Consider the following 14,783-nt stretch of genomic DNA (forward strand, 5'->3'; position numbering starts at 1 on the left):
TCACGTTTAGGAGAGATTTGATCCCATTTTGGTTATTACAATTTAGGTCTTTCCATAGAACTGTTTCTTTTGGGACTCAAATAGCAGCATGGGGCCCCCTGGTGGCCGGAAATAATTCATGAGTTTGCTTTTCAAGCATTTTGAAGGCCAGGTCAGGCTAGAGAAGTATAGAGAGTAAATATTCGCCTCCAACTGCTGCTTACAGTGGAGGTGTAATAGAGAGTGAGATGGCCTCTTTGGGGGAAAAATGAGAACTAAACTTTTTTCTTTAACGAGATTAGAATGGACTATAATTCTGGATAAACCATTCACTTTCTGATTTTTTATTCTTTGGCTCATTTAGCACCTTAATTAGGTACTTATTGAGTACTTAATCTCCGTAAGCCATTATGTTAGGCATTTCACTAGGGTTAAAAAGAGGATCTATCACACACTTCTAAGGAGCTTTGGAATAAGGATAAAACTTATGCCACCAACACGACAGAAAATAAAAGATGCCATCAGAGAATAAAAGATGAACTCACGAAAGGGCATTTACTTTCAGATAAAAGGGAAGACTTCCGGGAAGAGGTAGCATTTGAGCTGAGTGCTGATGAGAAGCAGGATTTGGGGAGATTAAAATCAAGGAAACAATGGCACTATAAGTGAGGGAAAACACAAGTTTGGACAGACATGGAGGCAGGAAAACCAAAGTCGGGTGCAAGAATGGTGAATAGTCTATTCTAGCTAACTCATAAGGAGGTTTGGGGATTAGAGTGAGTATGAAAACTGGATACGACCTTTTGGATCAGACTGGAGAATCTTGAACCTTGTCTGAGTAATTTCTTCATACAGCAATGCGGTGGCGGCGTGGGGGGTGGGCTTTGAGTATCTTTGCACAGAGAAGAGGCATGTGAAGGCACAGACTCACTTGCATTGAAATGAGCACAGCCCCCTAAACTTGCATTTGGTTGGGAGGAATGTTGATCTGTATGTGACACCATCTGACCTGCAAAGTCATTTTTAGGGTGTTTCCACTTACCAAAACTACCTGAGCATGAGGGAGTAGTAAGGGCCCCAGGGCTCCTGCCATGTTTAATTAAATTTCTGGATAGAAAGACTTTCAATGAGTGTGCTATGCTAGGCTGATTTTTTTTTCCAAGTTTTAAGAAACCTTCATGCCTATCTTTTGATTCTAGCTTAAGGTGGTTTAAACTACATGAATGAGCTGTATTTCTGGCTGGAGTTACAGGGTAGAGTCCTAGCTGTGGACTAGCTCAATGTCCACTGAAGAATTCAAGCAGTAACTTTATTTGCATTGTATTAGATCTAACTGAGTAAGAAACCCGAGAATCTACATTATGCCCGGCATATAGTTGGTGCTGGCATATGTGTTAAGCAAATAATTAACAACTGATTCCACAAAAATGTAATATACATTTAATAGCACATTATAAATTTCCTGGCCAAAGACGTTGATTTCCTAATTATAATAGCACAGAAATCCTTTAGAATTTAGTAAACGTAATTAAGACCATTCAGAAGTAATGAAAAACCAATATGATAAAAACAAAAATCCTCCAGTAAAGAAGGAACCTGTCCATTTGAGAGAAATACAATTGAGAACTTGCAAATGAGACAAAGGAAAATGGCAATTTGGAACTGCAATAGAAATAACTATAGCAGAAACAACCATTTAAGAAGTTTTAGCAGCAATAAGTATTTATTATTCTGAATGAAATGTACAGTTGACTTTTATATAAAAATCATCAAAAGTGCTATATTGGATTATTTTACTATTAATTTAATCCCCAACGACATCTATTAGCTATAACTTTAATGGGTTTTTCTTTACTTCTGATACATCATTACAACTGGCTAACACTGTCCAATGTTAAAATATAAAAAATATTAGTTTACTTTTCAAGATAAAGTACCACCAGTGATGAGTTATTAAAAGTATAAAATGAAAACAGACGCCAGTGAATCAATGTATTGAAAAAAATTATCACAGAATTTCATAGACATATGTGAAACCCAAGGTAATTTAGATCCTTGGCAGAACATTTTTATGATACATCTTAAGACTGTAGGTTATTTCTTTTGGAGGCAAATGTCTAGTGTGCCAGGCCTATCTTGATTTTTCTCATCTTTTCTTGGCTACTTTACAGGGTGAACCAAATACTGTCTAATGCTGTGCACTCCCATGACCCCCAAAGTGTTTCATGTAAATAGAAAGCTGATTTTTCAGTCTCAGAAGTAGCCCTTAGGGTTAAGTTTGTCGTTAAAGAAGACATGAGTCATTCCTCACAAAGGAGAAGCCCCTCCACCCTCCCACCCTCATTCTTCCAGTCTGCTCCAACGCCAAGTCTGTTCTCTCCCATCATGGTTCTGGGTGAATTGGGTGACAAAGTCAGAGCACGTTTTCCAGGCCCAATGGCCCATTTGGTCGTATTCAGTCTCAAGCAAACAAGCTTCTCTGATTTGCCACGAGAGCTGTCTGACTCTCCCGTCTCTTGGCTTTCTTGCTCCTTTGTCTCACTTTCCAGCACAAGGCACTGGAGGCTAGTAAAAAAAGTCCAGATGACAGAACAACCAGGCCAAAGATGGAGATAATAGACCCATGGGAATTGAAGCTGTAAGCCACCGCGGTGACCACGATGCCGGCGATGAAGACAACCACAGCGAAGGGGATGATGCAGCGGTAGCAGGAGAGCTCGGTACCCCCTGTAGCAGCCATCAACTGAATCTCACTGACCAGGGGGACTGTGGTGATCACAACTTCACTCTTGGGGCTCTTCTCCATCGTCGCTGCCATGTGAGCCTTTGGGGCTCCCAGGATCTCCTTGATGGGCTCTTCAGTCATTTTTACAACAGTGCTTCTAAGCTGGGTTTACAGACTAGATCTGGACAGTCTCACCAGGGTGAAAGCTGTGAAGATAACAGGAGATGTCAGCTGCATGTATCAGAATGTACACCCTGTAAGCAGAAATGAAAAGCTGGGGAGGCACCTCCTTTCTAGGAGGCACAGATCCATGTGAAAAGCAACTTTACTCTTTTTTTGAATTGGTTGCATTCTCTTTGCATTTAGGCAAAAAATAAGATGAAGCAGATGCATATGAAGGGAAGACAGAAAAAGCAGGAAGCACTTACAGTGTTTAATATACCCTGGCGGTCTACAAATGTTTTACAAGCTTTTCTGCTTTGTCTATTGCTTCTCCTTCCTCTGAATACACAGAAATGCCTGAATCCTAATCCAAAGATGGTCTCATTCAAGAGGAGAATACATTACAAACAATATTTCGTACCATTAATCCCAGAACTTACAGCAACTCAGACTCCGCCAATCTTGCTGGGCATAACATGCATTCTTTGCAAACTATCACCCATTGGCTGCCCACAAAATCAATGTCAAGGCAAGTGGCCAGCAACAAATGATGTTCTTCTCCATTGAATGACAGCCAACAAATCTTTATTGTGTTACTATTAAACACAGTGCAACCTGCTCCCTGGGATCTTTTTATTACCCACTTTAGGTGGACAGTTCAGCAAAAAATTCATTGAAAATGAGGTGGGGATTTGTGGTCTGAAATGTAACAATATCTTCCAATCTGCTATAAAAGAGAAAAAATAAGAAAAAAAAATTCAACCCCTTCATAGGATATAATTTTGTGCTTTCTCTTGGCAAAATAAAATCAATTATTTGAGTAATTAGCTGTCAATTCACAAATTTTCTATTAAGCTCAACACAAAATTTCGATATTATGTATACTACAACATGCAGAAACAAATAAGCGCACTAGGTTTTCAGGAAACTTTCACAACCTTCATTTTCCTCCATGCCTTTGTGTATAAAACTTGCTGCAATGACCCTTTCTAAGTATTTCGTACCTGAACATTTCAGGACAAAGCTTGAGAATTTTGATCAAAAGTATCTGGTTGAAATGCTGTCTATGAGAAATCAGTGAAAACTTGTCTGCTGCTCAGACATGGTTGAGTCACTGTCTTCCATTCTCAAAAAGCTGTCTAGCTGCTACACAGTTGAGCAGTTGTAGTTACTGAACAAGTTTAAAGAAAGATACTTGAGACCATTTCAATGAGATTCATACTTTAAATATATTAAGCATCCACTGAAAACAAATTCAACTCCAAATCAAACCTCACTGGTTCTTCCCTGCTCTGGAAAGTCAAAATATCACTCCCTGAGCAATGAAACTAAATCTTAGAGCTGCCTACTCACATGTCATTTTTAATCACCAAACTAATTAATCACTGTTGTCCAATGACACCCTAACTTCTGGTGAGGCCAGTTAAAAGATATTTGAGATTATGTCTGAAAAAAATAACTTCACCCCAAAGCTGAGATTGAGCTAACCTGAAAATCAAGATCTGTCCCCAAATTACTTACACTCACCTCGGAGAGAGGCAATCCATTACCAGAGTAACCACTTGACTTGGAAGACAAGAAACAGCAACGCCTGAGCCTCTTCGTCCAACTTCTGGGAAAGAGCCTCTAACAGCAAGGCTGTCAATAAAACAATAGGTTAGGGATCTCTTCTGGGGAAAGGAAAAGATGTAAAAATACTTTACTATAGGGTCTGGTCTGGTCTGGTTTGGGATCCTGGAGTTCCTGCTTCTTTCAGGCTACCTCTGTTCCTAAATGACGCTTGTCTTTCCCTCCCTCTCTCTTTTTATTCCCTCCCCCTCGGGTTTGCCCCTCCCTAACATTTTTTTTTTTCCTTCGTTCTTTTCCTTGCCAGCAGATTCTGAGTTTTGGCTTCCCCCAGCTTTGCTCAGTGACATGATGGTCCGAATCATTTCTACAGATTCCCCAGAGACAGGAGCCAGCTTTTACTTTTCTCTTGCAGCATTTACTAAGCGGACTGCTTTGTGAATTTGAATGACTCATTTTTTCCCCCGCCGACCTCCAGATCTTCCTCCTGTCCATCAGGCATTTTTATAAGAAAATCCCAGAGTCAGCGTTGCAGACCCGGCTGAGGGGACAGAGCCGAGGGGACAGACACTCTAGGGTGGCAGAAACAGCTGTGAAGTCATCAGGCAGCTGAATTCAGTCTCTAAGCCGGCAAAAATCCATGTGCCTAGGTTTTCCCATTATTCTTTATATGTGCGTGATAGTCATCTGAAGCTTAAAACCCCACTTGTTGAGTGTTAATTCATTTAGGAATGAGGGCGGGAGGCACAAATGTTTGTGGTTAAGGGGGAAAGCCAGTTATATTGATTTAAACATGATTGTTTACTGCTTTTGCAAGGAGGTAACTTTAGCAGCACCAAGATTATCATCATCATGATAATTGCTACCATTTATAGAGCACCTACTGTGGACATGGCACAATATTAAGAAATGTCACTTATTAACATTAATTCTCACTAGTTCATAAATGAGGAAACAGGCTCGGAGAGGTTAAGTAATTTAACAAAGATCACCCAGTAACAGAGACACCCTTGGTTTGAACCCTAATCTTTAATGGATACATATATCATTTGGGGAGATTGTTAAATTTAGATTCTGATTCAGTAAGTCTGTAACAAGCTCCCTACCTATGTTGAGACCTCTGTTCCTTGGCCCACTTTAAGGATCAAGGTATTTTAAACATTCAAACATATACAACTTGACACGTCATACTCAAACAATAAAGTTAAACATCTATTTCCCACCCCATAAACCTGTAAGTGACTTTATAGGTTTATGCTTTCTTACAGACAAACTGTGAAATTTTTAAAACCTTGAAACATATAAAGCCCAAGATTGTCTTTTTGAGGTGAAAAGATAATACTGGGAGCTCATCCTACACTCTGTAGTTAAAAGTTTGCATCCTCCATTTTTTCATCTGCACAAGTGTTAATAACCTCTTCTAATTAATACCGTGAACCACAAATCCAAATTAACTCTTGGAAGAGATTTATTTTCCATCTTTCTCTCAAATTGTTAGATTTCTCTAATAGCTGGCAAAGGGCTTGGATGTTCTCAAACATCTCGCCTTTCCTCTACCTCAGCACACTCTCTCCAGCCTTGCCTTGTAGCAATACCCTGATGACTTGCCACAAAAAGAGAGGGACAAGAAGTTGGTTATTCTGGAATGAAAGCCAGAGAGAGGGTTATGTCCTTATAAAAAATAAAGTTGAAAAGTCCCTGAGGTTGGGGGAGTCATGGCAAGTACCTGGAGGCCTTGGTCACCATGATCCTCACACTTCAAAAATGTCAGACCTAAAGAGACAGCTTTCATCCCTGAGGAGTACCGTCACTTGGTGTTGAGGGTCAGGAATACTTAGAACCAGGGCATTTCAGAACTTGCCAAAGTTGCCCCCGGAAGATGGTGAGATGGGGGCCGCTGGCTATGTACAATGGAGGTTCTTGAGAAGCTCCTTAACAGAGCTGTCTTCTCACCTGCAAACTCTGGCCCTTGAGGGCAATTCCCCTCTATTTTCTAGTACCACTTTGCCTGCAAGATAGCCCAATAACTGCACTGAAGGTCTGAATATCACCTTATTCTGTTGAAAAGCATGCTTTCCTGTTACCAAAGCTAAAGGTGCAAACATGGAACGTCTAGAGAGAGGACAATGGCAGCTTTTTTCATAGTAAGCCCTTGACTGAGTCTATAATGAGGCACAGTGAGTGTGTCTGTGTCCTGGGAGCACAAATCTGTCATCACTTCCGATACCAAAGCTTTCTTCAACCTTGTCAGGCTCAGGTGCCTCATTCACACCAATGCTCCTCTACAGGGTGTGTGCACCTGCCTTGATACACAGGTACACATCTCTAGACTCTGAGTAGACAACCGATGATTTGTATTTTAAATTCAAAGAGGTAGAAAGTTTTGGTATAAAGCAGACATTGTATCAGAAGAATAGAAGCCTGTCACCCTAACCACTGACACATGCAGCTTTAACTGACTTTACCTCTTCAAATTGAAATTCAAAGAGAATTCCTAGTGATCTATGCCTGTTGTTTCTGAATGTTTATTCCTCCTTTCACTCTGTGTCTACAAGGTATTAAACACCCCTGGGCATCCTTTGGGGACACCTGCCCCCAAATGCAAAATTTCATCCACAATGCAACCAGCCTTATTTCTGCGAGCCCTCTATTTTCACAAAGAAGAGGAAATCTCTCTAGTTCTTTCTAAAGCACATGGCTTTAGGAGACTCCTTTAAGTTTGGAGAACTTTTCTCAAAGCCTCCAATGCATGAATTATATCTATGCCCCTAACCCCCATAGACATTCAACATTTCCTTCCCAGATCTTTCAAAAAGCAAAGCAAAGATCCTTACCTTTCCCAGCCAGAGTTAGACTGAGACAGCTGCCTGCCCTGCCAAGAGCAACCCAGAGAGGGGGATGCAAATCACCACATTAGGGACTGTAAACAAAGTACTCAGCAAGGCTTAAACACAATTAAGGGACCGGAGACAATTTGGCAAGAGGAAATCCCTTAAATGCTGCTGGATTTTACTCTGTTGTCCTCCATGAAAATGTAACCCATATGTGTGTGTGTGTGTGTGTGTGTGTGTGTGTATACAGACAGAGACAGAGAGAAAGGGCATCAAGTTTGAGAAGAATATCTTCCTTCACTTTTCTCTTTTTATATCTTTATTCAGGCACTAATTTGCAAGGTTTTTCCTATCCAAAGCCCCCATTCTGATGCTCTCCCTCTGTGAATCAGAACCTGCAGAAAAGAATTCGTAAACTTTGCTCTACATTTCTAAGGGAGTATGGGGTTGGAAAGTGTGTATGTAGGGGAATGGGACCATAAACCATCCTCTTTCACCATAACATGCAGGTAATAAAAGGAGTACAAGGAAGATTAGGATTAGTGGTGAGAATGGCATTTGGTGCCTGAGTGGACCCTCTCCTTAATGTCAGACGAGTGGTCCTATTGGTGCTCTTCATCGGAGGATGTCAAGGCACCATAGAAATTATGTTATACTGAAAAATCACACCTCCGAGGTGACCTTCCACCAAAGGCATTGTAAACGGCAGAGCTGGGAACATTTGCTGTTCCAGAGAGAATGCCCCAAATTGCAAAAATCTCATTTTTTTTTTCTTTAGAAACAAAATGAAAGACAAAGTTACTTAGGGGAGAGGGGTCTGGGAGTGGAGGAGGGCAGGGAGCATGGTGCGTACTATGACAAAGAGGTCATTTTGCCCATTTCCCTAAAGTGGAAGCCAAAGATTCAGGCTCTAAAGTTGCAAAAGGGGATGTTTTGATTTTCCTATTGAGTTTATGCTGTTGAAGACCTGGCAATTTCTCCTCTGGGAACACATGAAGTTCGCATTTTGTGAAGCATGCCCCCATGTGCATTTGATTACTCGCCTGTCTTTATTTCCAATTTGGTTTTGCTTGGTGTGTTTGAGCTGGCTAATTTCCAGCAGCCTTGAGGATGCCAGTTCCTCTTGGCCTTCTGTCCAATCACCACATGCCTTTGATCTCAGTCATCACCCAGTCCAATTGGATGCAGGGAGATTTGGGAAGCTGGCCAGGTTTTCTCCTCTCTAATGCTTCTTTTAAGGGTGTGCCTGCATTTATGTTCTGAAATCATGGACATTTTGGAAAGTGATCTGTGCTTCTGTGTTCATTTTGGATAGCAGGTCATGTTATTATTCCTCCTTTTCTTTTTTTCTCCTCCGAAACACTTTTCTTTGAGGTCTAGGACATTAAATAGAGAGATCTGATAGTACCAAGAGGAACAATGAATGTGCCTTAGATATAAATCTGTATTTTACTAATTGGTGGTCAATTTCTAGGTATGGGAATCTCATAAGATCCATTTGAATATAGAAAGGGAAACATACATCTTTTAGATTCACATTACAATCCCCATTCTCTTACCCCATTTTGTTCTGAGTAACTATGAAAGGTCACATAAACATAAAAAAATAGAGCTGAGTAAATAATCTCTCACTTCAACAAGAACTAATTACCATTCTGGCCTCAGATGAGAAGAATTGATTTTCTTGTCTCAAAATCAGAATATACACCGAAACTCCTGCCATCCTGATACAACCCCATACATTTTGCATAGCATTTTATGTTTATGTATGTTATTCTTTGGAGGCCAAAGATGAGGAAGCCCGAAGTTCGAGAGTTACCTCAAAATGGGCTGACACTTTCTTTCCTAAGACAAATGCACACTCCTACGGTCAGCCTCCCTTAGTGAGTGAGCTAAGGCTCACATATTCTGGGGCTTGCAGGAAACACACCATACTTGTTTTTTTTTCAGGGAGGAGAAGGGAAGGGATCACAATGACCTCACCCCTTTGCCACTCCTCCCTATACCTGATAGCATGGAGCCCTTTGGTGCTCGTTTACAGGAGAAATCTCCCCCTAGTCTCAGGTGCCAAATATCACTTGTCTTGGTCATAAAATGATGTACATAAACATTGTGTGGCACCCAGTCGACTCCTAATCGCTGTACAATTTCTAGGCTTTGACACCAATCTGATACTGGAAATTGGAAATCACCTCGCAACATGTAAAGTGTCCTAAAAACTGATAATCAATGGTATCTCTGTAAGGGTCAGTTAGCTTTTCTCCATTCCATAGTCACAGAGCAGAATATACCTACCAACCAGAATAGCCTTGTCCCAGTTAGGCAGCACTGGCCTTAAAATGACTGTCTCAGGATGGGCTCATCAGTGCTGGCCTCCTCCAAATAATTGAAAGCACAGTTTAAACCATAGGTTTTAAGTTGCAGGCTTGGTAAGAGGAGCATGGAGGATATTTTTCACAAGTCGCTTTTTAATTCTCTATTTTGCTGAGAAAGAAATGGGGAGGGAAAAAAAGAAATGGAGGTTCAGAGACTGGCCCTGTTTCTGGGTTTAACTCCAGAACCTGGGCTCCTTCCTTCTGAACTGACCCACACAATGTGCTCAGTTTGAAGAAGAAAGGGACACATTAACACAAGCATCTAACATGTACTACCCATAACACAGTCATCTCTCAGGTATTTGTATTTTATTTATAAAGAAAGTGGCAGAGCCAGGTTTCAAATCTAGGTACCTCTTTCTTCTTCTATGTTGTGTTGTGAGGAATTCATTTTTAAAATTATATTATGTACATTTTCCTGAGTTTAGCTTAAGTCTCATTTTCTTGGGTTCAGGGTGATACCCTCTAACTAGATTTAGTTTGGGAAAAGTGCTCTGAAAAGGGGTGCCTACTGCTTCTAGAATGATTAAGCCATGTATTTTGCCTTGTATACATCTGAGCATTAAAATAGAGCTGCATTACTAAGCAGATTTGGGTAGGTTTGAGGCCGGGACAGACATAGGCCTGGTACCTGCGGAATCCGTGGAAGATGCCATAGCAGTCAGGCCACTTCAAAAGTCACCCAGGCCATTCCTCTGGCTTCAGAAGCATTTTAGTTCCTGTGCTCCTTTGGGTGCCAGGAACTTGCTAAATGCTCTAGCTGAGCAGATGCAGAACAGTGGGCAAAGCATGGTCTCTGCTTTCATGGAGTTTACCATCCAGAACAGGAAAGTCACAGGGACACCAACGTGGGTAATCCTTTTCTAGAAGGAATAACAAACGACTGTGGGAGGCCCAGGGAAGATGAAATCAATTCAGGCCCAGGGGTGTGTGTGTGTAGGGGGTAGGGGGTGGTGGAGGTTGAAATCTTCATGGCACACACGCATTTAACATTATAAATAGAAAAGGAAAGAACATGATTCTAGGTGGAAGAAACAGCCTGTATTCAAGCATAGCTTTGAAAAGTGCAAGTCTTCTACAAAGAGCACTGAGTAGCCTGTTTGGCAGAATTTTAAAGAGCACAGGGCAGGCAGAGAGCAGTCAAAATAAGACCGGAAATAGTTTATGGTCGGATTATCGCCTCGATGGCGAGTTTGGATTTTCTTTTGAGAGCAATGTGGTTTTGAACAGGATTGCACAGTGAGCTCTGTGCATTATAAACAGTAGCCTGACTTTGTAGAGTGTTGGCATGCCCTAGGGAAAGTCAATATGGGGAAGAGGGAAAGCAGGTTGAGACACCAGTTGGGATGCCTCTGTGATTGTCCAGGTAAGAGGCAATGGGCACCTGATATTGGCAAACGCGGACAGGTAGGAAATCACTGCAATGGTAGAATCAGCAAAACTCAGCAATGAATTTCAAGTGGGGAAAGTTATCAAGGGAGAGGAGTTTGTAAGGTTTTAAACTAAGTAATTAATAGCTTGAGGTTGCTGTGAGCAGAAATAGGTCAGGACAAGGAGTAGATGTGGGGCGAGGAATATGTGATAATTTTGTTAGCATAGCTATTCACTTCTCCGGTGGAGAGGCAAATGCTAGAGAAGGTTGGCATTACTGCCTAACTAGTAAGTTGTGATGCATTGTGTGAATTGTCAAAAAATTCTGTCATAGGCTCACAAATAAAATTTCCAGTAAAATTATGAATAATTTTATAATTCACTTCATTCCATATGCATATGCACACACACACAATTGCTGACACACATACAATATATACACACAGGCTGTGAGATTGCTTATGTTTTGCATAGAATAAAAAAAATTTAAGTATTCCAATTTGAGACTTTATTTTTACTGACCACATGCAAAGAATTTATTGATTATACATTCAATTTTAAATTGCTTGAAAATAAGAACATAACTATGCAATTCTTTTTTACAGTGTTAGACATTATTTTAAAGTAAGCACTACATAGATATTTTCTGGTAATGAAAATATTTTCTCCAGTGGTTACTACTCTAAGGTACTACTCATGAGGAAGGAATATATAGAAGGTTCTTGTCTTGCCACTTCACATATGGAGAAACGCTTTTGCCTTACTAAGAACTAATTTTATGTTGCCCCCATGGGTGAATACTTTAAAAAAAATAGCAATCCAAATCCACTACAGATTTATTTTGGAATGTCCTGTTTTGGGCCTCATGCAATGGAAGCAAGCCTTTATGTTGAGGGGTTTACCATGAACATGTTGGTTGGGAAATCATCTGTCAGTTCCTCAAGGACATTATCATCAATTTTGCATGCTTAGAAAGTCATTGCCAAATAAGTCAATGAATAAATAAAATAATGACTCTACATTGAAATCGGATGTAAATTTAAAACTTAGATAATTATTTAAATGGATTATTTTAAGGTACCCAGATATTTAGTGCTAAGTACATTAATTATTCCTTATCATTATAATGATAAATAGTAATTTATAAATGAATAGTAATTATAGTAATTATTCAATTACATTTGGAAAATGGTGCCTAGGACTAGAACCAAAGTCTGATTGATGCCAAAGCATGTCTTCCTAATCCCTGTGGAATATTGTTTCTGTGTTCAAATGATGGCATGCTTTCTGTAGCTCATAAGGAGTAAACTTGCCTTCAAATAATCTCTTGGGTTTTAAAATGATTGCTTCACCAGAAAAAAAAATGCCATTGCCTTCCCACAGAACCTCTGTAGTGTTATATTAATTGAGGATAGAACTAGCTCAACAAATCTTTTGGGAGCATTTTTATCCTCTTAAAAAGTCTTTGATATTCACGATGTGTGTGGGTAGTAGGAAACAGAACACTTTGCCCAGCTGAACTGAGTTCAAAATAGAACTGTTTATCTAATGAACTTATCTTATGGAACAATGCAGAGAACAGATCTCTTGCTCTCTTTCTTTAGATAAAATTTTTAAAGTCTCGTTTTGTAAAGGAGACAGAACTTTGCTGTCTCCTTCTTGTTTACTTAAATAAACTATACAGGAAACAGGCATTATTGTCTTTGAAAAAGCAATGTAAAAACTTGGTAAAACCAATGATCCCCAGAGAGTACACAGCCACAGAATGAGAACACGATGTTTCTTCCATCAGGGCACACAGAAGGGCACCGAGTCTACTTTGAATTCCAGCTGTACATTTGTACCCAGTTAATGAATCTGCTGTTGATAACTTTGGATGACTTCCAGTATGATGGACTCAGTAGTCTCAGGGAAACCTTGCTTCCCTGATTTATTTCTTGCTATTTATTTTCTAAGTTTAACTTAGTTTGCAAAACTTTCTTTACAGCACTGATAGGGCTTGATTACCTTATTTTTACAGCGCTAATAGGGCTTGATCATCCTTTTTCTAGAATCTAGGTTATAGTATGAGGTTTTGGATCGCTTCCACAATAAAATGAACATTTCTGACTCTCCAATATTATGCAATTAAAATTAGCCATTAACTGAAAGTCGAGAAACTTGAGTTTGATTCTTTTCCTCTTTGTGGCTTGGGCAAGTCACCCAACTTCTGAGTGCTCTATTGTCAGATCTCAGGATTCCATCTGTAGATACTTCATTATTCTTTTCTTAGAAAAAAAAATCCTATCTGGGCTCAGAATATCAGAGAACTGAGACAAGACAACTTGGGGAAATAGCTAACACTACTACCCAAGCTACCAGAACAGCTGTAGGAAGCCTCTTTTTAAAAAAAATATTCCCTGATGCAACATCTGTCAGCAAAGCCACTGACCTTTTACTGTGGATAGTCATCTATTTCCATGTGAAGAGAGTCACAGGCGTCTGGCTCGGTGACTGACTGCAGCACAAAGGTTTTCTTCAGTTCCAATCAGAAATTCTAGGTTTTCAGGTTTGCACATTAATTTTCACTCTTTCTTACCCAAAGCCAATGCAGTAAGGAGCATGGGGTGTCCAATACCATAATAAACTGTAAACTGCATTTGAAAGGAAAGCAGCAGGGGCCAGAACTCACACTTGTGGAGCCTCACCCTGCTGTGACTGACATGACGTAAGTCGGAGACCTCGGTTCACAGTTTTATGTGACAGGACACAGGAGCAGCCAACTTTAGGGAAGACTGATAGGAAAGCCCAAGGGTGAATCTCTCTGGGAACAGGAAGCATGTACCGCGGGACCAACAAGGCTTTTGGACAGAGAACTTTCACGGGTTTTGTAGAAGCAACTGGGCTCCCCTGAGGCTGCCAAGAGGGTGTGCTCTGATCACATGGACTGTGCATTTCCTTAGAGCACCTCCCTTCCCAGCCCACGGAATCCAGAAAGAAGCTGCTGTGCTGCTGTGTGACTTCCATCAGTGCAGTGGATTCCTTTATAAGCACACAGTTCTCATAAGCAGAGAAAAACGTAACACTGTATATTCCTCTCTTCTCCAAATTTTCTTATTTTCTTTTTGGTAAGGTTACAATCTTACCACTGTCAAATATGTCCTGTACACCAGGGAGGATTTGTGCTACCTGCCTCAGAATCACACAGGGTGCTTGCAAAAAATACAGGTTTCTGGGCTCCACCCCAGACCTACTACATTACTGCATCAGGATAGTGTGTGTGTGTGTGTGTGTGTGTGTATGTGTGTGTGTGTGTGTGTGTGTGTTGAAAGGTCAGGAACTTGTGTTTTTTATCTGCATCCACATGAAGTTTGAGATCCTCTGCTTAATGCTAATACAGCAAGCTATCAAGTTTGCAAATCCGGCCTCACCCCTCTTTAAAACCCATCCACGATTCCCCCTCATCTGAGGTCTAGAATCTCTACATGACACACAAGTCTTCCCATGAGCTGGCCTCTCCCTTTCTTTCCAGTCTCAGCTCCAGCTTGGATCAAATTACAAATCACAAACAACGCATTATTTTATGTTTGTCATGCTTTGTTGGTTCCTACTCTTGGAGGCTCAAGATGATGTCTACTCATCTTTTCATGACTACCTCAAGCATCACCTGCTTCTAGAAACCTTCCCTGGTAAGTCCTCCTCTATTTTCAGACTAGGCAGCATGAGGTCCCTTCCCCCATGTTCCCGTAATGTTTATGCCAGTGTTTCTCAATCTGAGTACTTTTGACATTTGGG

The 14,783-nt window shown here is 40.6% G+C and overlaps 1 protein-coding gene across 6 annotated transcripts; it reads right to left on the reverse strand.

The window, feature by feature from the left end:
• Positions 1-1,396: 1,396 nt before the first annotated feature.
• Positions 1,397-13,859, reverse strand: TMEM100 (transmembrane protein 100). Of its 6 annotated transcripts, XR_001711004.4 has the most exons (5): positions 13,441-13,859; positions 9,559-9,747; positions 7,267-8,639; positions 4,394-4,504; positions 1,397-2,910 (listed from the first exon to the last, which is right to left on the reverse strand). XR_001711004.4 is itself a non-coding variant. In XM_016932600.4 (3 exons), exon 3 carries the CDS (start codon positions 2,843-2,845, stop codon positions 2,441-2,443), a length of 405 nt encoding a protein of 134 aa, XP_016788089.1. In that variant the 5' UTR covers positions 2,846-2,910; positions 4,394-4,504; positions 13,441-13,816; the 3' UTR covers positions 1,397-2,440. The 6 variants fall into 6 exon arrangements, 5 of the variants coding, with proteins under 5 accessions (XP_016788089.1, XP_016788090.1, XP_511896.3 ...); XM_016932600.4 differs by lacking the exons at positions 7,267-8,639; positions 9,559-9,747 and having other exon boundaries at positions 13,441-13,816; XM_016932601.2 differs by lacking the exons at positions 7,267-8,639; positions 13,441-13,859 and having other exon boundaries at positions 9,559-9,738.
• Between the last annotated feature and the right edge of the window lie 924 nt (positions 13,860-14,783).

The sequence above is a fragment of the Pan troglodytes genome, chromosome 19 (assembly GCF_028858775.2).
Source record: "Pan troglodytes isolate AG18354 chromosome 19, NHGRI_mPanTro3-v2.0_pri, whole genome shotgun sequence".
NCBI classification, from domain to species: Eukaryota; Metazoa; Chordata; class Mammalia; order Primates; family Hominidae; genus Pan; species Pan troglodytes.

What these genes read in the sequence shown, in the direction of transcription:
- TMEM100 (XM_016932600.4), bottom strand. Translation starts at nt 2,845, where the DNA reads ATGACTGAAGAGCCCATCAAGGAGATCCTGGGAGCCCCAAAGGCTCAC.